Source organism: Equus asinus, chromosome 14, assembly GCF_041296235.1.
Source record: "Equus asinus isolate D_3611 breed Donkey chromosome 14, EquAss-T2T_v2, whole genome shotgun sequence".
Taxonomy (NCBI): domain Eukaryota; kingdom Metazoa; phylum Chordata; class Mammalia; order Perissodactyla; family Equidae; genus Equus; species Equus asinus.
In genome coordinates this window covers 34,725,370-34,752,317 of record NC_091803.1, presented here as the reverse complement: position 1 = coordinate 34,752,317, position 26,948 = coordinate 34,725,370, and the positions used below count along the sequence as shown (strand labels likewise).

The 26,948-nt window shown below is 45.1% G+C and overlaps 1 protein-coding gene across 18 annotated transcripts in view; it reads left to right on the top strand.

Annotated features, from left to right (window-relative positions):
- IQCK (IQ motif containing K) overlaps positions 1 to 26,948 on the top strand; it is a 117,704-nt gene that overhangs the window by 88,794 nt on the left and 1,962 nt on the right. For 4 of the 18 annotated variants that reach the window (XR_011494275.1, XR_011494277.1, XR_011494276.1 and 1 more), the window contains one exon: positions 22,047 to 22,184. The exons of 7 other annotated variants lie outside the window; for them this stretch is intronic. Coding sequence is in view for 7 of the 11 variants with exons in the window: in XM_070484845.1 (XP_070340946.1) it covers positions 1,398 to 1,471 (74 nt within the window). In the remaining 4 variants the exon portion in view is untranslated. Of the gene's footprint in view, positions 1 to 1,397; positions 1,612 to 13,630; positions 13,681 to 22,046; positions 22,185 to 26,948 lie in introns of those variants that run through there. 7 more of the 18 variants (XM_070484845.1, XM_070484844.1, XM_070484832.1 and 4 more) reach the window with 5 other exon arrangements.

The following is a 26,948-nucleotide window of genomic DNA, read 5'->3' as shown; positions in this document are numbered from 1 at the left end:
ACCTGCGCCCTTTCGCTAGGCTGCAGCTTTCCAGTCTCTTTTCTGCTCTTGCCACATGCCGGCGCGTTCCTCACCTTGGGGACTCTGCTTTATCTGTTCCTTTCCTGCCAATCGCCCTTCCCCAGCTCCTTCTCGTCCTCCACGCCTGGGCGTTACCTCCTCAGAGGGGCCTTCCCCAGCTGCCCGATTGACCAATTTCAACATGGTGGGGTCTAAGCAAAAGTCTTCTTTTCCCTCCAGAAACTTTCTTTAACCCTGCTCTCTCGATGCTCCCTGTCAGCCCCTTCATGGCCTAGTGGGTGATTTCATGTCTTCTCAGTATGTTCTAGTTTCATGAAGCCCAGTCTGCTTTAAAATCGCAATCTCAGACCCAACTTAACGCTTACCCACCTGCCTCCGCCCTGCATCAGTGGGGTTGGGGGTGGGGGAAAGAACTGTCTGATGTTTCCCACTCCCGCCCTTCCTTCTTCTGTGCCCCGCCCCGTTCTCCTTCAGTGGGTTAGGGGAGAAGGAGGGAGACGCAGAGGCGCATCCATCTCTTTACTTTCTGCCGCCATGCTCTCGCGGCTGTTGCTACCTCTCTGGCTGAGACCGCTGGGCCATTCTCGGGAGCAGGCATCCCCGTGCTGGCTCTGACTCACCCATGTTATTTGAGTTCTTCCTCATGGGGGACAACAGGTGGCACAACTCCCCTATGGGGATCTGGCTCTGGCGCCACCTCTTCCACCCCGCCCCCCAAATTCCACCTCTGCCAGTCCACTCCTGGCCTTTTGCTCTTGGGTGTCTCGTTACCCAAAGGCCAGCCGTGTTGGGTGGGGCATTGGAAAGATAGTCCAAGTTACCCCTCAGCGTCCCCTTGACCCACAGGCAACCAATGGCGGACATGCAGACTTCTCCACTGCCCTCCTTGCTCTGCCCCAGCGTGTCTCCCCAGGTCATACTGAACCTGCTCGTGTGGGCACAGGGGAACGAGCTGTGGAAACTGCCCTCCAAGCAGGTGTCCAACCAGGCGAGGAGACGCCCCAGTCTTTCTGAGTGCTTCTCTTGGATCTTCCCCCCTTGCCTCAGGGCTTGGGTCGGGGTGAGCGCCCACTCTTATCTAAGAGAGGAGAAAAAAGTACAGCACTCGCCTCTGGGCCAGCACTTCTCAATCTTTTTGGACTGTGCCCCATAAGAAATAGTTTTATATCACAATCTAGTACATATGAATATACAGATGATTTATATACCTAAAACAAAAGTTTTAAGAAAAATTCTGTTATTATGTGTAATACCCTCTGGCATTTTCTATTCTATTTAGTTTTTTGTTGTTGTTGTTTTAATGCTGGATGTGACTCAGTAAGTTGATTTCATGGCCCGTGGTTTGAAACATACTGCATTGGTTCATTTCTCCACAGTGCCTATGATTTCTTCTCCTGCTTTCCTTCCTGCTGCCATCTATTTAGGTGACAGTTGGTTCCCTTCTTCATAAACAGTGGTTCTCAATATTGGCTGCACATTTGAATCACCTCGGGAACTTTCTAAAAATACCAAAGCTATGGACTGGAAATTCTAGAAGCAGTGAGCATTCCTAGTGCCCGGATCTTGGTTTCTAAGTACCCCTCATTCTAATGGAATCAGGATTCTTTGGAGAAATGGCTGATTCTAGGGCTGAAGCCAGGAAAGGAGAAGATGAGCCTAGAACATCTTATGCCAGAAGATAAAGAAGGCTCAAGAAAATGTTGGGGACCTAGGGGAAAAATACAGTCCCCCCTGCCCCCCCCCTCCCCGAGGGGAGACTCACTGGGCAAATCTAGGACAATTTAAGTGTCAGAGTTAACAGTGACAGTAATGAATTGTAACTCATTGACTAAAATAAAATCCAAATGTGCATATGGATACAAAGTAAATTAAAGAAAGAAACAAACAAATAAGTGAGGGAGAAGAGGAAGCTTTTCCTTAATTAGCATGCCACCTTATACATTTGGAAGGTGTAATGAAATTTAAAAGGCAGTATTCTGTAACCATATTACAGCTGACATAGCTGACTCAGGCAAGAATGATCAATATGAGGCTAAACCACTGAGGGAAAGTTTGATGAGGAATGTGATATTTAAGTCTCAAAATGTCTCTCCACAAATTAGTCTTTAACACAAAGGGGAAAATAGTAACTTTGTATCAGAGAAACCTGGCAGACCCACCCCAGCCAAGTGTTCAAAATCAGTATCACCAACAATGGGACAAACTGACATCATGTGCCTCCTGCTGTGATGCGCTGAGGACACGTGACGTGTGCTTATGCACTGTGCCTGTCAAAAGTGCAGAACTTGAATCTCATCATGAGGACACGTCGGACAAACCCAGCTTGAGGGACATGCTCCAAAATAACTGATGTGGACTCTTCAAAAATGCCAATGTCGAGAAAGACCAAGATCAAAGGAGACCAAAGAGACAAGGCAGCTAAGTGCAGTGTGTGATCTTAGACTGGACCCTAGGTGGAGAAAAAATTCTGTAAAAGACGTTATCGAGACAATTAGCAAACCTTGAATACGGGCTCTATATTGGCTGATAGTATGGAACACTGTTAAGTTTCCCGATTTTGATCAAGTTCTTGGGCTATGTAAGAAAGCTCCTCATTCTTAAGATACATGCTGAAGTTTTTAGGGATCAAAGGATATGACATGTAGCTTAATCTCAAATGATTCAGAAAAAATAATGTGTAACACACATGTGCACATATTCATACACACATGTATACAGGGAGAAAATGAAAAGTGAATGTGGTAAAGTATAAACAGTGGTGACTCTGAGAGTGCTTTGGATGATTATTGCAACTTTTCTGCAAATTCAAAATTATGTCAAATTTTTAAGTTAAAAAAAATACCAGTTCCTCACCTCCGGAGATTCGGACTTGATTATTTTGGGATGGGCCCCGGGCATCCATGTTAATGTTGTTTCCCTGATTCTAATGGTCTTCCAGAGTTGAGACTCAGAGGAGAAGCCTGATCCCCAATTGTTTTGTGCCTTCTTTAAAATGTGGAGTCCTCTAGGCCCGCGTGTCCTGAGCCCTGGGCATCCTGCTGATGCACGATCATACGTGTGTTATTTGTGTCCTTGGCACTTATGTATGTTTCTCACCAAAGTGTAAGCTCCATGAGGGCAAAGACCTTGTCCTAGTTCAGTGCCTGGTGCAAAATGAGCACCAAATAAATATCGGTTGAATGAATAAGTGAGTCAGTGAGTGAATGAGTGGACAGGGTTCTGAGGCTTTGGTGAGCCAGGACACAGACAGTGCCCGGTGCAGAGCAGGAGCTCATCACACTGGCAGTGTCAGGATCCCTCGTTAGGAAGTAGCTCGAGCTGTGAGTGTCCAGCAGGCTCAGCACAGGCCCCTCTTCCCTGTGTAACTGCTGTTTCGTTTCACTCCCCGCTGGAGGCCAATCAGGGCTGTAATCAGTGTAAAGGTCAGGGAGAGTGCAGCATCCCTATCTATTTCTGTCGTTACCTTTTCTTTTGAGTCGACTTGCTGTTGGTTGACTGACTGATTTGGCTGGCTATGAGCAGAGAGGGCAGCCAGGATTGAATGGAGAGGTGCAGCCCGCAGCAAGGGGCAGGGTGGAAGCATTTCTGTCCCAACCACCTGCTGCCCGCGTCCGTTGCCACCTTTCCGGGGCTCCAGCGTGTTTTCCAAACAAGATAGGGTCTTCAGGAAACGCCACAACGTGAACTCCCGGGTAAATTTCCCATTTACGATGAGACTGTGATAAAACGGCCCTCAGGTAGTAAAGCCACTTCTGACCCCTGTCCCCAGATCTGCGGTCAGAGAAGAAGGAAGTACAGTGCAGTGGATGAAGGCCTGGGTTGCGGTGTTGGCCAGACCTGTTCATGGCATCCCGTTACTTTTATCTGGGTGACTCTGATCTGGCTAACTTCGTTAAGCTGCAGGTTCCCCAGGTGCAAAATGGGACTCTAATAATAGTACCTGTCTCATACAGTTAAAGGATTACAAGAGGTGATCTTTTAGAGCAAGTCCTGGCACACTGTTCCCGTAAATGTTAGTACTGTCATTATTAAAAACCCGTGTGGGGGCGGGGCCGGCATAGCGGTTAAGTTCTCACACTTCACTTCCCCGGCCTGGCGTTCACAGGTTCGGATCCTGGGCGTGGACCTAGCACCACTCAGCAAGCCATGCTCTGGCGGCGTCCCACATAAAGTGGAGGAGGATTGGCACAGATGTTAGCTCAGGGCCAGTCTTCCTCAAAGACACACACACACAAATCTGTGTGCTTTTAAGCAATTTTGTGTTGCTCCCCTCCACTAGACTCTAAGCTCCATGGGGTTCCCTGTGGGGACCATGTCTGTGCTACCCATCGTGACGCCCGCAAACCCAGCACAGGGCCTGCCCAGATCAGGCAGTCTGTATGTATTCAGTGGTGGACTTGTGGGCTTAATTTTACAGATGAAAAACTAGAAGCCCAGGAAGGTCAAGGGACTTGCCCAAGGTCACACAGCCAGTGGAGGGCCTGGGGCTGGAGCCCCCGCGTCCCCTTTATCTGCCCAGTGTTCTGACACATAGCTGAGGAGAGACGCAGAGACGTAAGACGCTCGCTTGGATTCCACCATCAGGCCAACCCTCTCAGGAGTCCTCCTGAACATGACATGCTACTTGTCCCATTTCTTATGGCCTGGGCTTCGGGCTCTTGCTGCTTGTGTTTGCGTTGACTGAAGCCCCTCGGGAGGGGCTGACCTTTGAGGGACAGGGTACAGGCTGCTGCCCGCCAGGTGAAGCACGGCTTCCATTACCCTCCGGTGTCACCGAGCTGCGTCACTTTGTAAAGCTCATCCACTGCAGAGTTACTTCCTGTTTTAAACCTTATCCGCCTGGGCAGTGGGAGGTTTAGAAAAGAAATCCCCGAGCCAAGGGGACGCTGCAATCAGACCCCAAAGTCCTCTAATGAAGCAGTTTGAAAATTAGTGTTAAACACGTGTTCGTCCTCCTTTAAATTTGCGATAAAAGAAGTAGAGGGGTTGCAAAGAAAAATGGGTTTTCAACTTCATCTGAAAAGCCCACGAACTCATCCACATACAAATCCAGCAAACAGACATGATACATTCCCTGAGGGCCTGCCGTTTTATCCGTGTCGTGCTCTGGTATTTGCAGACTGAATACGTGTTGCCGAGTTCACTCCTCGGAGCAGCCTGGGTGCAGACAGGAGGCCTGAGGGAGAGAAGCGCCAGCTGTCGGGGTAGATTCGTGGCCATTTATAGCCCATCTCGTGTTACACTGAGTCAGAAGCCATCCCAAACAGGGTTTTTTCTTCTAGGACAGAAATGGTGTGAAGTTAGTCTTGAGTCTCTAGCCACAGGGACAGTTGCAGGAATTATTTAAAAATGTGTGTGACAAGAATTGCAGCCAATATAATCCAAGAGAAGATGCCGGAGTCATTTTTGGGATGTGGGCAAAAATCCCTTCTCAATTAGTAGCATATTTTTAGCTTCGTATAGTCGGTAATTATTTTCAAATGTGCTTTGTAATAGAATATCCATATTTTACTTGGATATCTAGTATGAGGAGGAAGAAAGAAACCACAGAAATTGTCTATGACATCAGCTTGCATTTCATATATATATATGACATCTGATTACATTTCTCCTCTGTGTGTATTCTTTACATATGTGTGAATACTCTTAATGACTCTCTCACATCTTCTTAATGTTTTAAAGAAAGGGGTGGGGGAGGATGACCTGTCAAAGGAAATAGATTGTTTACTTTTCTTTGCTTACCTGTTTATTCCCTACCTCATTCCAAGGCTGGTTTGTTGTAGCTTACAGAAACACACAAAACATAACATTTTTAGGTAAATGTGGTAATTGGGTTAAGGAAGAATTAAGAGCAGGGAAAAAATAAAGTCACTAAGTGCAGTAAGCAAAATACTTACTCCAAGGCCTATGCTTGCTAGAGATTTCTTGGAGACAAAGCAAAGAGGGAAATAGTGTCTGTTACATAATTCACAGTGTCCACAAGAAAAAAGACAAGCCAGTTGTTTAGGAAACACGGGGCCCTTCCCTAGTACATTATGCACTGTGAATAATAACCTCAAAAATGTTCCTACAGTAAATAGAAATATGGCTCTGAGCTTCCTAGAAGCCACACCAATGAAGGAAATAGGATCATTACATTGTTTATTGTGTCCTCAGGGTTAAAAACGTTTTTTGGAAGCCCACTTATTCCTGGAGCTGATTTTTCTCTCATTAAGAGGACACTGTAATGTAGTGAATGCCATCCTTCCCCTAAATATAATAACGAGTTTCTTAGAGCAGCATTTGCTTCTGGAGGGAAAAGATGAAAGCCTGGGGTAGGGGTGGAAACCAGAAAAACTTCCTTCCTGATTATAAATATAGTATTTTAACTATTAGGATTGGGTTTTAAGGATATTCTCACAATAGGCACCTCATCTTGGCCACACCACATGCTGTGACCTTAGGATGCCCCTGGGACCTCATTCCTAGAGCAGAGAAGGACATCTGGAACTAAGGACTAGCTGTAATTTATTGAACACGCACCATGTGCCAGGCACTGCACTGAGCACCTTACGCTTCCGTGTGGTCCTCACACCCGCTCTCTCAGAAAGAGGATATTGTCTCCATTGTACAGATGAGGAAACCACGGCTGGGAGGATACATAACTCTCACAAGCTCCCACAGCCAGGAGGGCCAGAGGCCAGAGCTGCCTGATGCCGGGGAACCAAATGCCATCTCATGCCAGGTCGTCCAGTTGCTTTAACCTGTGTGCCCAGCAAGGAACGTTGGCCCAGTGCAAGTCATCCCAGCAGGGTCCCAGGGCCGGACAGTGGGCAGCATCTGGCCATGCCTCCCACCCTGCACACTAACACTGAAATGACCACAGGCCGCTGGAAGAGGGGAGGTTTGGGGCTGAAGGAGGCTAGGTCCCCAGTCCAAAGGCTGCGGGATCTCTCTCCATGTTTCTGGGAGACATTTCCACTAGAACAAGAAGCCAGGGCCAGTGGGGAAGGATGAGGCTGTTCTTCTCTCCCTGCTCGACTCCCTGTCCCTCTACCGATGAGGAACAGGGAGGTGTGCACCCAAGGTGCAGAGAACATCTAGCCTGTGGCCCAGGAGATGGATTCCGGCATTGGCTGTGACTCTTTGCGACTAGCAAACATAATCTATCATATAACCAAAAAGGTCAAATTTTCAGTGACTTATTTTCCAGAGACAACCACTATTGAGGGTGTCAGCATATAGAGTTCCTTTGTCCATCTATCAATATATAAATATGCACACATATACAAAATATACTCACACACATATTTATAAACATGGAAACGTATGTGATGTCTAGTGCACTGTAACTTGCTTTTCCTTCACTTGGCATCTTTTCATGCCAAAATATATAGATCTCTCTCATTGTTTTTCATGATTCCATAAAGATGATAGATCAGTATCCTACTTTTTTTAGCTAATCACTGTGGATGGATATTTGGCTTGTATTATGACACTTTTTGCCATAGACACTTTTGTAGATACCTTCTTACTTACTTATGGAAGTATTTCTATAGGATAAATTCCTAGAAATGGAATTGCTAGGTCAAAGGACATGAATACATCAAGTTTAGACAGTGATCACTGTGTCGTTGTCCCAGAATGCTGCATCAATTTATGCGTGGTGCCACCAGCCCACTCTGGAACTTTTGATGGGCCATGCAAGCTTTGTGCTTCATTTTCCCTACTTGTAAAATGAGAACGATTACACCTCAGGAATAGTTCTAAACGGAGTGATTGCTTTGATTAATACCACGACTCCTTAAGAGGAAATATATCTGTAATGTATGGTGTCACTTTCATTTTAATTTTTCTCTCATATCTCCTTAAACCTTAGTTCGTTCTCCATTTTAACCTGCCAAAGAAATAAAAATTTGATTAAAGGAAATCTAGTGACTTCATGCCCTGATGTGACTTTCATCAGTTCCATTTTTAAGACTCACCACGGAGTGGGCATGTTTGCATAACACTGACTTTCATACGTATCTTTGCATTTAAAATTTGCAAAAGTCTGCCCAGCTAGGACATGCCTTCTACTGAAATGCTCAAAGATCCCCTACTATTCTGCTGAAATTAAATAGTAAAATAAAAGATGATTTCCTTTTTTAAATGGTCTGCCCCAAAAGTTCAAGATCCCAAATTTAAGCATACGTGAATGGATGCTTTCAACCTCATTAGCTTCATTCTCTCATCTGAATGTTCAGCATTCTTCTTGTGGTTATGTAGATGCAGAATGCTTCTGTAGGGCCTAGATAAATCTACAAACTTCTGGAAGGCTCATGGAAGCAGATTGGATTACGCTTCCCATTTACCAACTGTGTAACCTCGTGCAGTTTGCTCAACCTCTCTGTGACTCAGTTTGCATAGCAATAATGTGGAAATACTAATATTAGTAACCACTCTGTAGGTTTTCTGCGAGGATGAAATGAACTGGAATAGTGCCTGGCTCATAATAATAAGTGATCAATACATGGTAACTATTATTAGTAATATAAACATTCAGCGTACTGTCGTTATTAAGAATATTGGCCTCGGGGTCTGACACAACTGGGGTCCTGCCTCTTCCCTTCAGTGTGGTCATGGGCAAGTCGCCCATCCTCTCAAGGCCCACCTTTCCCCTCTGTTATATGGGGACAATTAGGGCCTGTGTAGAGGGCTCCCGTGAGGATTAAATGAGATTAAATACCATGTGTGCCATTAAATAGATCCCTGGCACAAAGTGGAAGGTCAATAACTGGTGGCTGGTTTTGGTAATATTTTTTAAACTGTCAAGAAAAATAAACAACATTTTTATTCCAGGTAATTTACCTACAGCTCTGGTTCTCAGTCCTGGCTGCAGACTGGAATCCCCTGGGGGAAATTTATAAGGATGTCAGGCTAGAGGCCAGACATACTAATTACGTGGGTTTATTCTTGGTAGAGAATGTGTTGTAACCACATCAGCAAAATCCTGGTACTATAGATTAGCTGCAAGATTCCAGTAATAGCTTTGGATTCAAAATCTTCCTTTGCGAGGCTCTTCTCACTAATGCAGTTTCATTTGGATTAAAACTCAGGGGATCTGTGTTCCTGGCCCAACTCTGCAATTTACCGGCTAGACGGGCCTGCTTTCTCCTTTGAAAAATGGACAGGGTGGACCAGGAGATCTGCATAAAACAGCAAAGCCCATAGGTGTTTGCTGTAGAATCTCCCTCCCCCTGGGCAAGAGATGCTTGCCAAACCTTGGAAGACTGTTGCTGTGGTCTTGGTGGTGGTGGTTGGGTTTGGGAATCTGGTCTCAAGATTGACGGTAAGAACAACAGACGGTGAGCATTCTGGGCTCTTGTTGGGGAGAGTGGGGCAGGACAGTTGAGGCCAGAGAGTAACTGGGCGGGTTCAGATGTTGAGAGAAGAGGGAAGGGTGAACTGGGTATTTGGCAATTTAGGAGAGTTTGGGGGAAAGGAGAGGGATGTTTAAAGGAGATTTCTGTTTGATCGTATATTGAGTAGTAGGAAACATATATTCAGATTGAGGGCCTTTCCTGTCACCACGTTTGGGTCTGTCATATCCAGAGGTGACTTTCTGAATGAAAGTTGGAGCTAACGGAAGGAGGGCGGCGGGAACTGCCCCTGCTGTGTGGTGTCTGCAAAGGTCCCTGCTCCTCAGGAAAGCCCTAATTTATTGAGTGTCTACTATGTGCCGGGCCCCTTCCTCATATTATTGCTAATCTTCACAACAAATTGAATGAGGATACACTGTAATTACCCCCATCTTTCAGTGGAGGAAACTGTGTCTCATAGGTGAGGTCACTCGCCTTTGGTCACACAGCTGCTAAGGGCAGAGCTGAGGAAATTTAGAACTTTCCACAGCGCCATCCCGCCTTGCTCTTCTCACAGCAGTCTTTTCAGTCAGTCCACGGACTGGTAGCCTGAGGGCAAGGTCTGGAATTCGTGCTCTCTAAAAGTGCAAGAGTTCAATACCAAAATGAAGGCCACACCGTAAAGAGGAATGGAGGACTGGTGCGTGCTCCAACATGGACGAACCTCGAAAGCATTGTGCTAAGTGCAAGAAGCCAGAACAAAAGGCCACGTATTGTATGATTCCAGTTATGGGAAATGTCCAGAACAGGCAAATCTATAGAGACAGAAAGTAGATTAGTAGTTGCCTAGGGCTGGGGGACTGGAGGCATGGGGGGGTGATAGCTAACAGATATAGGGTTTCTTTTTGGGGTGATGAAAATGTACAATTGACTGTGATAGTGCTTGTACATGTCAGTGAATATACTAAAACCATTGAATTGTGCACTTTCAATGGGTGAATTGTATGCTATGTGAATTATATCTCAATAAAGCTGTTATAAAAAATTAAAATGAAGGCACAGACCGCCGCACACCCAATAATAGTATCAAAAAAACCCAGAAAAGAATATGTGTTTGTGAGAATGTGGAGAAATTGGAGTCCTTATACACTGTTGGTGGGAACGTAAAATGGTGCAACCAAAATGCTTCTTTAAAAAAATTTAAAAAGGAATCACCATATGATCCAGCAATTCCACTTCCGGGAAATACACAAAGAAATGAAAGCAGAGTCTCTCAGAGATATCTGTATACCCATGCTTATAGCAGCAGCATTCACAATAGCCAAAACGTGGGAGGAACACAAGTGTCCATCAATGGTGAAATGGATAAGAAAAATGTGGTCTACACAAACAACGAACTATTTTTCAGCTTTCCAAAGGAAGGACATTCCAACACCTGCTACAACATGCGTGAACCTTGAGGACATTATGCTAAGTGAAATAAGCCAGCCACAAAAGACAAATACTGTGTGATTCCACTTCCGTGAGGTGCTGAGTGTAGTCGAATTCATAGAGACAGACGGCAGAGTGGTGGTCGCCCGGCGCTGGTGGGAGGGGAGAGCGGGCAGCTATTGTTTACCACACACGGTGTCTCAGTTTTGCTAGATGAAAAGAGTTCTAGAGATGGACGGTGGTGATGGTTGCACACAATATGAATGGCCTTAATGTCACTGAACAGTACACCTAAAAAATGGCTGAGATGGTAAATTTTATGGTATGCACATTTTACCACAATAAGAAAATGGAGAGAAACAAATGAAGACAGATTCCAAATGTCCTCATGGCTCGCTCCCTCACCTGCATCAGGCTCTGCTTCCTGTCACCTTCCCAGTGGGTCGTCCTGGCTCCCCCAGTCCTCTGCCCTGCTTGTCCCCATCTGACATGTTATCTACAGGATGATTTTAAAAACTGCCGCTTGCACACTCTTAGTGCAGCATGCTACATCTGGTGGGTGTAGACCAAGAACTTGGTGATGGTGCTGCCTCTTCTTTGCAGCCTTGGAGAAATAAAGAAACGTGGCGTGGCGGCCCTTCACCCACGGCTGTGATGCAGGATCTGGGATGAAGCCAATTCCAGGATGGCTGGGTGCCACGTTGCCCGCATATGTTACACGGGGCTGCATAGACGTTGTAGTTACTATGTTAGTGCCTTTACAAATTGACTTCGACTACATGATACATTTAACTTAGTCACTGATAAATAATTTTTTTAGGTGTTTAATTCTTTTGAATCACCCAGGATTTTAATGATTTATTGTGTTTCTTGCCTGTGTGGCCACACTATGTAAGTTCTATGACAGCAGGGACTTTTTCTGGCTGTTTTGTTCACTGCTCCATCCCCAGCACCCAGAAGAGTGCCCAGCAAGTGGTTGATGCTCCAGAAATATTTGTTGATTGAATGAGTGAATCTATGTTACATAACCCCTTCCCAAATTACCTAGCTTGGTAAATACTCCACGGAAAAGGTCAATCTAGAGTAAGCAGATCTGTTTCCAAGGAAACAAATAAACAAACAAATAAATAAAGGGAAAATATTCGCTTACACGTAATATATAAATGGACAAAGACAATGAGTCCACTAGAATATAACCCTGAAATGCTGCTAGTGATTAGTTCTAAGTGGTAGTAATGCAGGCAATTGATGGGTTGATTGATTTCCGCCTGTTTTGTTTTTTTCTAAAATAGAAATGCAGGTGATTCTTTTTCTTTTTTGATTATCCATATTTTCTAAAATAATAACAAGGATTGTTCACATTCACTGTGTGCTTACTCTGAGGCAAGCACTTCCCTGGCAGTAACTCAGTCTTCACAGCAGCCCCTTGAATTAGGTACTACCATGGTCTCCATTTTATAGATGAAGAAATTGAGGCACAGAGAGGTTGGACAATGTATCTAGGGCCCCACAGCAAGGAAGGAGCAGGACCAGGCAGCTTGATTCCAGAGTCCTTCCTCTTCCCTACCTCCTTATGTCGCAATGCAGAGATGTTATTTATGGAGTTAAAGTGCTCAGAGAAATCTGTTTGGTTTCATACGAAATCCATTAGGACCAGCCTCTGATTAAATAGCCGAGGGCTCGCAGTGTTCCCTTACGCCTGTCAGCCCACTTTAAAGGGCAGTGGTCCCTCCCAGCTAATTGCCTGCTCCCTGTGAGCACCGGTCCAGCCCTGTTGATGCTCGGTATTCACCCTCAGGATCTAAATGTAGGATCTGAGCAGCTAAAGTGTCTTGCCAATTTTCAGATTCGACTCCCATTAGTCCAGGACATGGAAAATGTTAAAGGTATAGAGCTATGGAGGTTCGATGTTAAGAAGGACAGACTGATTCCTTTTAAAACAATTTAAAAATTGTCCCCTTATCAAAGTAATAGATTCTTATCATGAAAATACAGAGAAGTATCAAGGGATCAAAAAAGCCGCCCACCGTGCCGTCCCTGCTAACACTTTGGTGTGGAGGAAGCTTTTAAAGAGTGCCTTATTGTGTCCCCTAGGAGGAGGAGGGGGCGGAGGAGACTGAGACTTTTGCATATGTCCCATGTTGCCATGTGCATTGAAGTTGCCCTCCTGTGCTTTTTGTGGCATCTAGAGGCTTGTCATTTAAGAAGTTTCAAAGTGACACTTGAAGCCGGCCAGAGTGAGCAGCTAACAGCAGCAGCAATAGTCCTGGGCCTGGAGTCCCAAGACCGACATTCAAACCTTGCTTGGAAGCCTCCTAGCTGTGTGTCTTTGAGGAAAGGCACTTACCCTTCCTGATCTTCCATCTTTGAACTGGAAAATGAAATGAACACCCCTCTAAAAGCCCAACTGAGAGCCGAGGTTAGTAGAGTTAAAAAGACACGAGCTAATGCTCACCTCCAAATTCATACTGGCTGTATGACCTTGAGCGGTTAGTTAAGCCCTCTGTGATTCAGTTTCTTCGTCTGTACAATGGAAATCATAGAAGTGCTCCCCTTGCTGGATCCCAGAGAGATCCATATGAGACAATGCAGGTAGCACGCTTCGTCCCATGCCTCACACACGTTGGGTGCTCAGTAATGATCAGTGACATACAATTTTTGAATCGTGTTAGAGCAGTTTTCCCCACTGGGTGGTGAAACCAATAGGGAGTTGCCACAGCATTTTTAAATAGAATAGAGACAGGAAATATCAGCATGTATTGCTTAGAGTGTGGGAAATGTTAATTGGTGAATTTGTTGTTTCAAGGGTGTGTGTTTGTGTACTGTAAAAGCAATGTAAATTGTATTTCTTATCATAGGTGGCAGTTTAAAAATAGGAAAACCACTGGATTAGATCAGATTATAAACTTGGATCCTATGATCTTCGATTTTGCCTGAATTTGCCAGTGAGGTATGTCTTTGGCTTTCAAAACCAAGGTGGTTCTAGGAAATAGCTACATTAAATGTACTTCAGCTTGTTCTGTAAAAATGTTTGGGTCAAACTCCATTAAATCTTTTTACAAAAATAAATCCTTATGTAAGAAATGTTATCCAGCAAATAACGCCAGGAAAAATGTTGCTTCCCTTGGGGAAATGGTCTGCTTCCTCCCTAACTTTCTCTTTTTCCTCGTCTGCCAGGAACCTCAGAGTTCAATTTAAATCTCATTTATAGCAACTTATTGACTCTTCTGGTTAGCATACCTAAATTCTTCATATCTCTTCAGACTTGGTTTTCTTTTTTCTATTTTTATTAACTATATTTTGTTGTAAATCATCTCAAAACCTTTTAGGGAGGAAGCAGGACATAAATACATTCAGGAAGAAGACAGTCCTTTGCCTTGTTTACAACCCCAAGAGGTGACTGTCACACGAGATAACGTATATGGAGAACACTGGACACAGAGCAGCCTGGCCAGGGCGTTGTCATTAGGATGTATGTGACTCCTGCAGAGGTGTGTTTATCAGCTTTGCAGAAAAGGAGAATTCGGCTGGCATTTGTTTTAACAGAATTAAAAAAAAACTTTCTTCTTAACTGCTTATAACATAGAAATACCATATGATCCAGCTATCCCACTACTGGGTATTTGTCTAAAGAAAATGTAATCAACAATTCAAAGAGATCTGTGTACCCCTACGTTCATCACAGGATTATTCACAAAAGCCAAGATGTGGAGGCAACCGAAGTGCCCATCAGCGGATGAGTGGATAGAGAAGATGTGGTATATAGATACAATGGAATACTACTCAGCCATAAAAAATGACAAAATTGTGCCATTTGTGATGTGGATAAACCTTGAGGGTATTAAGTTAAGCAAAATCAGCCAGACAGAGAAAGACAAACAGCATATGATTTCACTCATATGTGGAAGATAAACACATGGACAAAGAGAACAGATTAATGGGTACCAGAGGGGAAGGGGGTGGGGGGAGGGCAAAAGGGGTAAAGGACCACATATATATGGTGATGGATAAAAATTAGACAGTATGTGGTGAGCACGATGCAGTCTACACAGAATCTGAAATATAATGTACAGCTGAAATGCACACAATGTTATAAGCAAATATGACCTCAATAAAATAAAAAAATAATAAATAATGGTAATACTTCCCTTTGTGGAAAATCGAACAAAAAAAGTAGATACTTATAAATCTCATCACCAGAGATGAGATTAAAATATTAATTATGTTAATATTAAAATGTCATCTTTCTTTTTTTGAAAATAGCTTTATTGAGGTATAATTCACGTATCATACAATTTGAAGCATACAATGCATTGGCTTTTAGCATATTCACAGAATTTGCAACCATCGCTGCAATCAATTTTAGCGTATTTTCATCACCCACCCCCCTGCCAAAGAAACTGTTCTCTCCTTAGCCATAATCTCCCCAAGACCCCCATTCCTTCCAATTCCAGACAGCCAAGTCGCTTTTGAGGGCTGGTTTCTTTCACTTAGCACAATGTTTTCGAGGTTCATCCATGTGGTAGCGTATATCAGTACTTCATTCCTCTTTATGTCTTGTATGAGGTTGGGCTGCCATAACAAAATACCATAGACTGCTGGCTTAAACGACATGTTTATTTTCCCACAGTTCTGGAGGCCGGAAGTCCGAGGTCAGGGTGCCAACATGGTCGAGTTGTGGTGAGGCCTCTCCTCCTGGCTCGCAGAAGCTTCCTTCTCACTGTGTCCTCACATAGTGGAGAGAGAGTTCTGGGATCTCTTCCTCTTCTTGGAAGGGTACCAGTTCCATTGGATCAGGGCTCTACCCTTATGACCTCATTAACCTTAATCACCTCCTTAAAGGCCCATCTCCAGTACAGTCACATGAGGGGGTTAGGGCTTCAACATAGGAATCTGAGGGGGGACACAGTTCAGTCCCTAGCATGGTTGAATAATAGTCCATGGTATGGATGTATCACACCTCATGCATCTACTCATCTCTTGATGGACATTTGAGTTGTTTCCACTTTTTGGCTATTATGAATAACGCTGCTATGAACGTCCATGTACAGGTTTTGTGTGGACATCTCTCTTGGATTTATACCCAGGAGTGGAATTGCTGGGTCATATGGAAACTCTAGGTTCAACTGTTTGAGGATCTGCTAGACAGTTTTCAGAGTGGCTGAACCACTTTGCATTCCCACCAGCAGTGTATGAAGGTTCCAATTTCTGCACATCCTTGTCAACACTTGTTACTATCTGTCGATAGGATTATAGCTGTCCTAGTGGGTGTGATGTGGTATCTCATGGTGGTTTGATTCATGTTTCCCTGATGCCTAATAATGTGCTTATTGGCCATGTGTCAATATCTTCTTTGGAGAAATGTCTGTTCAGATCCTTTGCTCTTTTTGTTGGCTTGTTTGTCTTTTTATTGTTGAGTTGTAAGAGTTCTTTATATATTCTAGGTACAAGTCTCTTATCAGACGTATGATTTACAGTGTGGGTTGTCTTTTCAGTTTTGTCTTTTGAAGCACAAGAATTTTAATTTTGATGATGTCCAATTTATTTTTTCATTTGTTGCTTGTACTTTTGGTGTCGTATCTAAGAAACCATTGTCTAATCCAAGGTCACGAAGATTTATTCATTTTTTATAAGAGTTGTATGGTTTTAGCACTTTCATGTCAGTCTTTGACCCATTTTGAGTTAATTTTTTCTACGGTGTGAGGTAAGGGTCTAACCCCATTCTTCCACACATGGATGTCTGGTCATCCAGCAGCATTTGTTGAAGAGACTGTTCTTTCCCTGTGGAATGGTCGTGGCCTCCTTGTTGAACATCAGTTGACCATAAATGTGAGGGTTTATTTCTGGACTTTCAATTCTATTCCATTGATCTTCATGTCTGTCCTTATGCCGGTGCCATACAGTCTTGATTACTGTAGCCCTATAGTAAGTTTTTAAATCAGCAAGTGTGAGTCCTTCAACTTTGTTCTTTTTTTCAAGATTGTTTTGGCTGTTCCGAGTCTTTTGACTTTCCGGTTGTCATCTTTCTTGTCGATGTTTTTGAAACTGCGTCACTATCTTTAATTTTACCTCAGCAAGATCGTACTGCATAGCAATTATTTTCATGTGTCCCTGCTTTTTTCACCTAACTCAATATTGTAAACATACCCCTTATATTATAAATTTAATTTACATATGATTAGCTCCATAACTTAGTTATTTTCCTATTGGACACTTCTTTCTAAATTTCACCATTATAAATACTGCTGCTGTGGCTGCCTTCATTCCTAAGAGAGTTTAATTTCATTTGTGCAGCTATTGAAGATATTTTTACATATTAAAAACATTCATCTTTTAATTCACACTTTGAGATAATTTCCCTAAAAGCAGTGGAACAGGCACAGAAGAATGAGGAGTCAAATCCCACATTTGCAACTTAGAAAAGACACTGACCTTTCTAAGCCTGTGTTCTCATCTGAGAAATGGAGATGATAGTACCTTCCTAGAGTTGTTGGGAAGATTAAAGACAACGTAGGGATGTACGGCCAGTACACGCCAGACAGATTGTAAGACTCAATAAATAGAACTTATAATAATAATAATAATTATTTTCACCATTGTTGTTGCTATTGTTGCTAGCTGTACTAAAAATTGCAGCATGTAGCAGAAATGGAGCAGGATGCCTGTGAGGAGAGGAGACTGACGGTCAGATCTTTCCTCTCAGCCTGGGAATTGCAATCATAATGAGTAGACATTACACGTTTCTCACTTTAGCCAGAGAGAAGTGTTTCGATATCATGCACCAAATCAATGTCCTCAGTCCTGAATCTTTGTATTTAAGATTTACATACATACAGCAATGGCTGTGGGAGGGTTTAACTCCATTTCTGCAGCTATTGAAGACATTGTTTACATATTGAAAATGCTTATCCTTTAATTCACACAGAGGTGAGCTCCAGGAGAGCTGGCCTCAACAGACACACAGTAGGGGCTGACAAAGGGCGGCACGAAGCAAGGCAGGCAGGCCCCTGTGTGTTTTGTTGCTGTCAGTTACCTCGAGCAGCAGCAGGGCTGAGAGGGCTCCGCCTAGGAAACCCGGCAAACAGCAGTTCGAATCACGACAAGAACCATCATTTATTATGCACCTATTGCATCTCTTGTGTGCCAGACATGCTTCTGGTGGATTTTTGTATGTGATCTCAGCTAATGTATTTCAATATCAAGATTGCCCTGTGCACTGAGATCCACAGGAACCCAATTGCATAGATGAGGAAACGGAAGCTTCGAGAGGGTTCACGGCATGCTGGTAGTAAGTGCTGGAGCCCAGATGCAAACACTTACCTCTGACACTACAGTCAGGGCGTCCCCATGGAACTGGAGCACCCGTTGTATTGCTGGAATAAGCGTGTGTCATTTTGACAGCCTGGAGCCTGGGAGAGAGGGCTTGGGGCTCACAGAGGGAGGCAGAGTGGGGTTTCATTCCTTGGTTCAGCAGAGATTGAGCGCCTGCTCTGGGCACGGGACCAGAGTGTCAGGTGCTGGGCATACAGTGGGGACCATAAGCCAACAACTTGGTCTACTGGAAACTTGAAGTCTGGTGGGGAAGCCAGACACTGTTCCAGTAATCACACAAATTCCTGATCACAGACTGTGACAAGTGCTTCGAAGAAGCTCAGGGTGCCACGAGAGACCCTAGCGGGGGGAATTGGATAGCTTGCCCTGGGCTGAGATCAGAGTGAGCGGGGAATTAAGTCGATGTGAGTGGCAGGAAGGGACCTCGGCAAAGACCCTGAGGCTCAAAAGGGGACTGAAAGAAGGCCTGTGTGAAGGAAGCAGGCTGCAAGGTGATGGGGGAGCCAGGAGACAGCAGGGACCTCATGCACGGGCCTTGTAAGGACTTTGGACTTGACCCCGAGGGCAGCAGGGAGAACACGAAGGGTCTTAGCTGGGCAGTGGCAGCATCAGATGGGATTTATAGAAAGACGAGTGTGGCTGCAGGTGGGGATGGATCCGACGAACTGGTGGCAGTGGGAATAGACAGAAGTGGGTGAATTTCGGGGACATTTATGGGGAAAGAACGACACAGGAGAGATGAGCGATCCTTTCTAAAAATGTAGTGTTGTTTGGAGGTAAATATGTTTCTCACCAAAGTCAGCGGTTGGGAATATTCACATTTTCTTTTCAGTACACCAGAGGGCTTCCTATCAGAAAGAACTCTGTGGTTGAAACTCTTGGGTTGTTAATTCCCATTCCCTTCTTTTAGTGTTTGCTAAGTTTGGTTTCTTAGTCCTCCGGGTTTCTTGACTCAAGCCCTGTCTGCCCTGGGTTCCAGACTAACCACCAAGACAATGAGTGAAACTCCCCCAGTCCGTCAGTACAGACTGAAATAATTTCCCAATTCCTTATTAATTGTTGCATTCGGAGAGGAGCTGTTTAAAAATAAACTGGAGGATTTGTTTCCATTTCACTTAAAGGCAGCATTTCATACGCAGAGCTTCTGCCTGTCTGAACTGGAGAACTGTTTATACCCCAAGCTCATTCAAAATGCCTGGGATATTTCTAAAGCTCAGTCTTGGCAGCAGCAGCTGAGAATGCAGAGATAAATAAAACAGTCATAAGACACGGCCGATGGGCTTCGTCTGTGTTCATTCACACCCATGACTCACTGGGCTTTTGAAGGCACAGAATTTCGAAGGACAACCCCGTACAGGGTGGCTGTGTAAACCGCTGTGCTGAGATTCCGATCTCAATGCACCTCCGCTAACTGCAAAAGGGAGCTACCCTTGTAAATTGAGATGCAGAAAGAAAAGACGAACAGATAGATAAACACATACACAGAAAGCTTACCTACGTGATTTAAAGAAAATTTAAATTAATTTCTTTAAGAAAACTTAAATTAATTTCTTTAAGAAAATTTAAATTAAAGAAACTTTAGGGGCCGGCCCCATGGCCGAGTGGTTAATTTCGCACGCTCCGCTGCAGCGGCCCAGGGCTTTGCTGGTTCGGATCCTGGGCGCGGACACGGCACCACTCATCAAGCCATGCTGAGGCAGCATCCCACGTGCCACAACTAGAAGGACCCACAACTGAAATATACAACTGTGTACTGGGAGGATTTGGGGAAAAAAAGCAGAAAGAAAAAAAAGAAGAAGATTGGCAACAGTTATTAGCTCAGGGGCCAATGTTTTAAAAAAAAGAAAGAAAATTTAAATTTTCTTTAAATAAATAGCATATTTTCCAGTTTTTCTGTAGTCACCACAATACTTGTATAATTAAGAAATACTTTTATTGAGCATCTACCATGTGGAGAGCAATGGGTACCATCTCAGGTCATCCTTGCATTCTACTAAAAGGAAGGTCTTCCTAGCCCCATTTCGTGGATGGGAGAGCTGAGGCTTCAGAGAGGTTAGAGACTTGCCTGGATCACTCAGTTGGTAAACGATGATGATCGCTCTGGCTGAGAAAGTGTGCTCTGAGCCACGACCTCTGCTTTGCTGGCCCCGTTGCTGGCTTTGCTCTGGTGGCTTCCCGGGCCTCAATTTTTGTCACCTATAAAAAGCAAGCCTTTTATCAAATGTCTCCCTTTCAGGGAATCAAGATCCTTTCCAGGGTCAAAACTTGATAAAACCCTGGTGATTCTGTCTCAACATAACCGATGTCGTCACTTCCGGCACCAAACATCCCCATTTAAAATACTGCCTTCAAAGCGGCTCAGCTCTGAGCTCACTTTAGTAACATTGTTTAGACGTCAACAGCAGAAAGCCTTAATTACTGCATATTCGAGACTGTCAGATTCGCCCCAGTGCCTGGTGGCTTCCAAGTCAGCTCAAATGTCCTCAAAATAACGCAGCCCAACATCTGGCCCTGTCGAGACCGGGAGGCAAACTTCCCAGACCGCCGACAGTTACCCCCAAATGTCAACATTTCTTTCTTTTCAGAAAGGAAACCCTCCACGATTTGTTCTCCCAATGGCGCGACATGGAGTTTTTCTGTTATTTTTTTTTCATGTTCTTTCTGTATTCTTTAAATTTTCTATGATGACTATGTTTTGCCTTTGTAATGGAAAAATAATCTGATTTAAAAAATTCAGCCCAATAAAACGGAAAAGAAATAAAATCTTGGTAATATATATCGTACACTCCCCTGTCTTCCTCACTGGAAAGTGTGGGACAGGACTTTAAGCTCCACTGGATTATTCTGGGTGGGGATCAGGGACCCCATTCTTACTCTGCGTTGCTGTGACATGATGGTTAAGAACATGGATTTCGGACTCAGACAAGCCAGGCTTAGAATCTTGCCATGGCCATTTATTTAGCGGTGTGACCTTGGGCAAGTTGCTTAGCGTCTCTGAACATTAATTTTCTCCTCAGTAAAATGGAAATAATGATAGCCTCTACTTCCAGAGTGGCTAGAGGGATTAATGAGATACTAAATGAGCATGATGTCTAGCCTTCAGTAAATGCAAATCTCCTGATTAGTTACATGATCTCGTCAATATTCTCTTGCAAGTGTGGTGTCCTTGGGACTGCTGAGGCGCCTCAGGCTCTTTGCCCTGGATCTGAATCAAGACGTCCTCGGATTTTGGTGCCTGTTCTCTTCCTCCTCGTTTTTCCAATTTTATTTTATTTTTTTGTTGTTGCACTAGTCCTAAGTGTATAGTTCAGTGAACTTCTATATATGTATCCCTTACGTCACCACCAGCCAGACCAAGATAAAGAACATGTCCAGCACCCCAGGGGGCTCCCTCATGCCTCCACCCGCTCAGCAGCCGCTGAGTCCCTGGCAGACTTTATTTTGACTTCTATCACCAGAGAATAGTGTTGCTCGTCCTCAAACTTCATCTAAATGGAAACCACAGTATGGACACCTCTGTGCCTTGCTTCTTTCACTGAACTCTGTGCATGCAGGATTCAGCCAAAGGTGGAGGGTACCAGTGGTGTGATCTTTTTCATTGCTGTGTAGTATTCTTTTGAATGAATATAATCACAATTAGTATATCTCTTCACTTGATGATGGACACTTGGGTCGTATCCAGTTTTTGACTATTTGGAAGATGCTGCTATTATGAATGTTTGGTATATTTTTTGGTGGATGTAAATACTCACTTCAGTTGCAGATTACCCAGGAGTCAAATTGATGGGTCTGAAAGTATACATATATTTAGTTTTAGAAGATGCTGCCAGATCATTTTCTAACGTGGTTGCACCATTTCGCACTCCCACTAGCGGTGCGTGAGCACTCCAATCGCTCTGCATTCCTGCAAACACTTAGTATGATGAGTCTTTTTCATTTCAGGTCTCCTGGTGGGTGTGAGGTAGCCTCTTATTGTGGCATTGATTTCCCTGATGGCTAATGATGTGGCACACCTTTTTACGTGCTTATCAGCCATTGGGACACCGTTTCATTCCTAAACACACGCTCTTGGAATATCTGGTGAGTCAGCTTGCCAAAACGATGTTTAAAGAATGAGCCCATATAATCTGAGAGAGTTCTCAGAGGTTCTCCTCTGACTCAAACACCACAGTTTGGGGTATGCATTCCAGAATATCTACGTTGGCCTCTTCTGCTTACTTTCAAGTTCTTGGCTGTGTTTGATAACTGAGCTTGACAGATAAAATAACTTCCAGATTAGTGACACGTTATAATTTTAAGAGAGGATAAGTGAACTCTTTTGCAGCATTTCAGCATATATTTTTATAGTCCGCTTGGGGGAAACGACATCACATTTCTGGAGTACCTACTGTGTGCGAATCCCTGTACCAGGCACTTTAAAATTCGTGGTCTCCTTTCATCTTCAAAAGGACTCTGTGAGGGCGAGATCGAGATTGTTATAGCTCAAATGAGGAAACTGAGGGTGGGGGTGGGGGTCACCCAGTTGCTCAATGGCAGAGCCGGGATTTAAATCCTAGGTCTGCTTGACTCCAAAGTCCACCTTCCCATTAGCAAGCAAACTGAGGGGCAGCATTTTTCTAGCAACTCGCCCATGAGAAAGTCTTCCTGGCGAACAATTCCCTCATTTTTGCAATGGTCAGCTCTGTGAAGGCAGCTTCACCTTTGGGTGGGTCTCTCTTCAGGGTCTCCCAACACTGGCTCTGACCGTACAGGGAGGTCAGCGACTGCAGGACCCCCACAGATTCCCGTGGGCCACTTGACCCCATTTCTTCTCTTCCCCGCCTTTCCGCATCTCTAGGTTCTGACCGATGGCGGTGATACTTTGTAGGTGTTGATTCCCGAGAGTCTGTTTTCTTCTGTCTGGTATATTTTCTGATAATTCTTTTAGGAAAAAAAGTTTTTTTTAGGGTGTCCACCTTACCTGCAGAGACGTCATCATGGTTGGCTTCCCACACCAGCAGACAGACGCCTCCGTGTCCCCCAGGGAGACATTGTTCACTTTCGGTATTGAGTCGTTTCAAATTCGCATCATCGAAATTTACAGGAAATGTGTCCACTGTATGCTCCCCTTGACGTTTCTCCCTGTTTCTTCAAACTTTGCAAATCATCACATTTTTGATGACTTCATCATATTTTACCAAGTTTCTAAATGATCGGATACCTAATCATTCCCCGAAGGTTGGGCATTGAGGTTGCCCCCAAACTGTTTATGTGGTAAAGGATGTGGCAGTGAACACCTTCGGCTGAGTACACCCTTGTCCCGTCTTGATGACAGAAATCTTCATCTCCCTGGTGAGAGACAGCTGTGAGACTATGCCCCTATGGAGGTCAAAAGTGTGAGTGCAGGAGCCAGAAGCCCGTGGTGAGACCTCGGGCAGGTTACACAACCTGTGCCTCAGTCTCCTTATCCGTGAGACTGGGGAAATCACCACGCCTCCCTTCCATCACTGCCTGTGTATAAAGGGCTCAGAGTACCACAGAAGTATTTGCTTTTATTATTTACCCAGTATCCTAGAAACTAGGTGCCAATTGGATAGAAAATTAGTATTTTAAGGTTTCTTATCTATACCGCTGACTTGGGAGTGTGAACGTCTCCTCTTTGTGACTCAGGACCCAGCCCTGTCACGGGTCCAGCACTGTGTGATGGATGAGCATTTATTGAAGCAACTCCTCTCTGTGCTGTGTGAGCATCTCTTGGTTTTTATAATTCCATTTATTCTTCTGCCTCCTCCTCTGGAGTGTGAGCTCCTTGGGTTCAGAGTGTGCCCTAAAAATAACACTAGCTACTCTCTATTGAGCGCTCAACTCCGGATCAGGCTCAGTGCCGAGCACTTCACACGCCTCGTCTGGTCTGCTCCTCCCGGCACCCGGAGGAGGCAGATGCCATTCTCAGACCTCAGAAAACAGGCACTGAGTGGTGGCTGAGTGAGGCAGCACTTGTTCCCGAACTCGCCATCAAAGGGATCACTCAAAGCACACAAGTCGGGGGATGCTGATTCCCAGGTCTCGCCCCTGGAGATCCTGATTCCAAAGGTCTGGAGCGGGCCCAGGAATCTGTATTTTTGCCCCAGGTGATCTTCATGCTGAGGCCACGTCTGGGCAACACCGAATGATTGGCTGGATGACCCCGCGGTCCCTGAACTTCCTCCCTCTGTCTCAAGCCTTAGGCAGCTTCTCTAATCGCCTGGCATTCTCACCTTGTCAGACTGGAGCAGGAGAGGATGAGGGCGACCAGGAGGAGGAGACTGAGCAAGTCTAATTAGTATGCAGGGTCTTAAACTGAAGCTGAAGGGCTGGCGCGTCTCTCCGGGATTTTCCACTCTCCAGCCCTTCCGGAACTGGCTGCGCACCAGCCTGCCAAGGGGGACAAGGACGACGCAGGGGCACGGAGGCATCTGTCTTTTGGTGTTGGAAGCCAACCACAATGATGCCTGTAAACTAAGGTGGACCCGGGTTCTTTCACTCAAGCATCCCTGCCTGCTTCTCCCTGGCTGCGTCCTCCCTCGCTCCCTCCATCCCTCGCGCCTCTGTTCTGCTTAGACCACGAGGAAAACCACTAAGGAAAGACTGCCTGTTTCTTGATTTCTGGCGAAGTAATCCTGGCCATGGTCCCCACGGTTAAAGGGAGATACAGGCTGAAAGGAGGCCGGGCGAGCAGCATTGCCGTCTCGTGCCGCACCCTCTGCGAACTCCTAGCTGTCTCTGGGTGTTACTCCTGTATCTCTAACACTTGGATAAGATTTTAGACACGAGCGCCTGCTTTCCTGCTGTGGCAGATGAGGATTAGCTCACTTCATCCCACCCCCACCCTCCCAAAACAGTTCAATTGCTCTTTCCCATTCCTTTATTGGTTGCCTTTGTAATTTCAAGTAATACACTACCACCTTTATTTCTTTTTTACCCTTTTTGGGGAGGTGAAATACACATACAGAACAGACACTCACATAACCACCATCCTGGTGAGGAAATTGACCGCTGTCAACACTTTTAAAGCCCCTCCACCCCATGAAGCCGCTGACCCAAACTTTTGTGACAATCTTTCCTTTGCTTTTCTGTAGAGCTCACCTTTCTATGCACCCCTCAACATTTAGATTTGCTATAAACAGAACCACACTATACGCATCATTCTGTGCCTTGCGCCTTCCCCCCAACGTTGGTAAATTAATCCAAGCCGACACGTGTCGCTGCTTCATTCGCATTTGCCGCTGTACACTCACTGTTCCAGTAGATCCCGATTTACGTATCCAGTCAGCTGTTGAGGGACATGTGGTCGCTTCCAGTTTTCTGCTATCATGAGCATCCTCACTCATGTCACGCAGTACGTGTGTGCAAGGGTTTCTCCAGGGATGGACACAGGAGTGGAAAGGCTGCATTGTAGGGACCGTGTACAGTGTCCCCTGAGAGTGCCGTTTTTCCAGCATGGTTGCACTGATGGACATTTCCCCGCTCCAGAGATTCTGACTTGATGGGCCAGCAGGCCAGGCCCTGGGACTGTTCAGAGCCCCCCTGGGGATCCCACCATGAGGCTCAACATCTGCCTTCATTTCCAGTCCATGGGCTCGAGGTAGTACCTGGACTCTCCAATTAGGAGCCACCCCAGCACCTCTTGCCACTCCCCTCCCCCAGGATCATGATGTAATCATCTGAGAGCTAAAAAGGGCTTTATCCTAAGCAAGGTCAAAGTGTAGGGGCAGGTCAGAGAGGTTAGCAAGGCGTGGACAGGAATTGGTTAAAATCCTGGCACAAAGGCAGGCGGGGCTGAGGAAATGAAGAAAACTGAAGAAAACCCTGGGAACTCCTCGGCCAGTCCCTCCTTCCCTCCTTACTACTAGGAGCCTCCCGCATCTGTCTGCCGATTGTGGGCTGGAGAGAATGCCATTCAAATGGCTTAAATTTTGAGACATTGAGACTCCTCTGAACTGCTCTGAGGGAACTGCTCTGAGACTCCAACCTTTGAGAACGGTTTGGGGTTCTCAACCCTGGCTGAACCTTAGCAATACATGGGAGCTTTGAATGAATACCGATGCCTGAGGCTCAGGTCAACTCCATCAGAATGTCTGGGGTGAGAGCCTGGCGACTACAGGCTTCAGAAGCTGCCCAGGAGCTTCTCAAGTGCAGCTGGGCAGAGAACCAGTGGTCAGCGGAGCTCAATCTTGAACTAGTGTCCATCAGAAGCACCTGGAAGGCTTGTTAAAAACACGGATGGCTGGTCTCCACTCCTCAGTTTCTGGATTCGGATTCTGTAGATGCAAACGTTGCTGGCCCCCCAACCACACCTGGAGAACATCTCGCACTGAGGTTTCCCGGCATCCCTCCCGTGGGGATCCGGAGCAGCCGTGTGCCCAGCTGCTCCGTCTGGTTGTGTACGCCTTTCCCAACTCTGTATTATGTTGTCAGGCTCGTGGCTTGACCTCAGCCATGGAATTGGCAAATGCTACTGCTCAGGACTCCGCCACCCCCAGTCAGTTGCTAAACACTCACATCCTGGATCCCGTCATGGATCTGTGGGATATTGGGATTGGGAGAGCATCTCCTGAGGTGTGGAGCATCCTCAGCTATGAAGGATCATTCACCGTCATCATCGATAGGGGCTTCACTGTGGTTACTCATGTAGCTTCCATATATATGGAACAAACAAGGGTACATACATTGAAAAAAAATTCTTTAATTTTCCCATGACCACAGTCTTCAAGTATTAAAAATATTTGTTATTAATATGATTATTAGTTCAGAGTCAAATAAATACATTATGAATTGATAGTTATTAGGCATAGAATGTAAAGACGACTCTGGGGACGCCAGCAT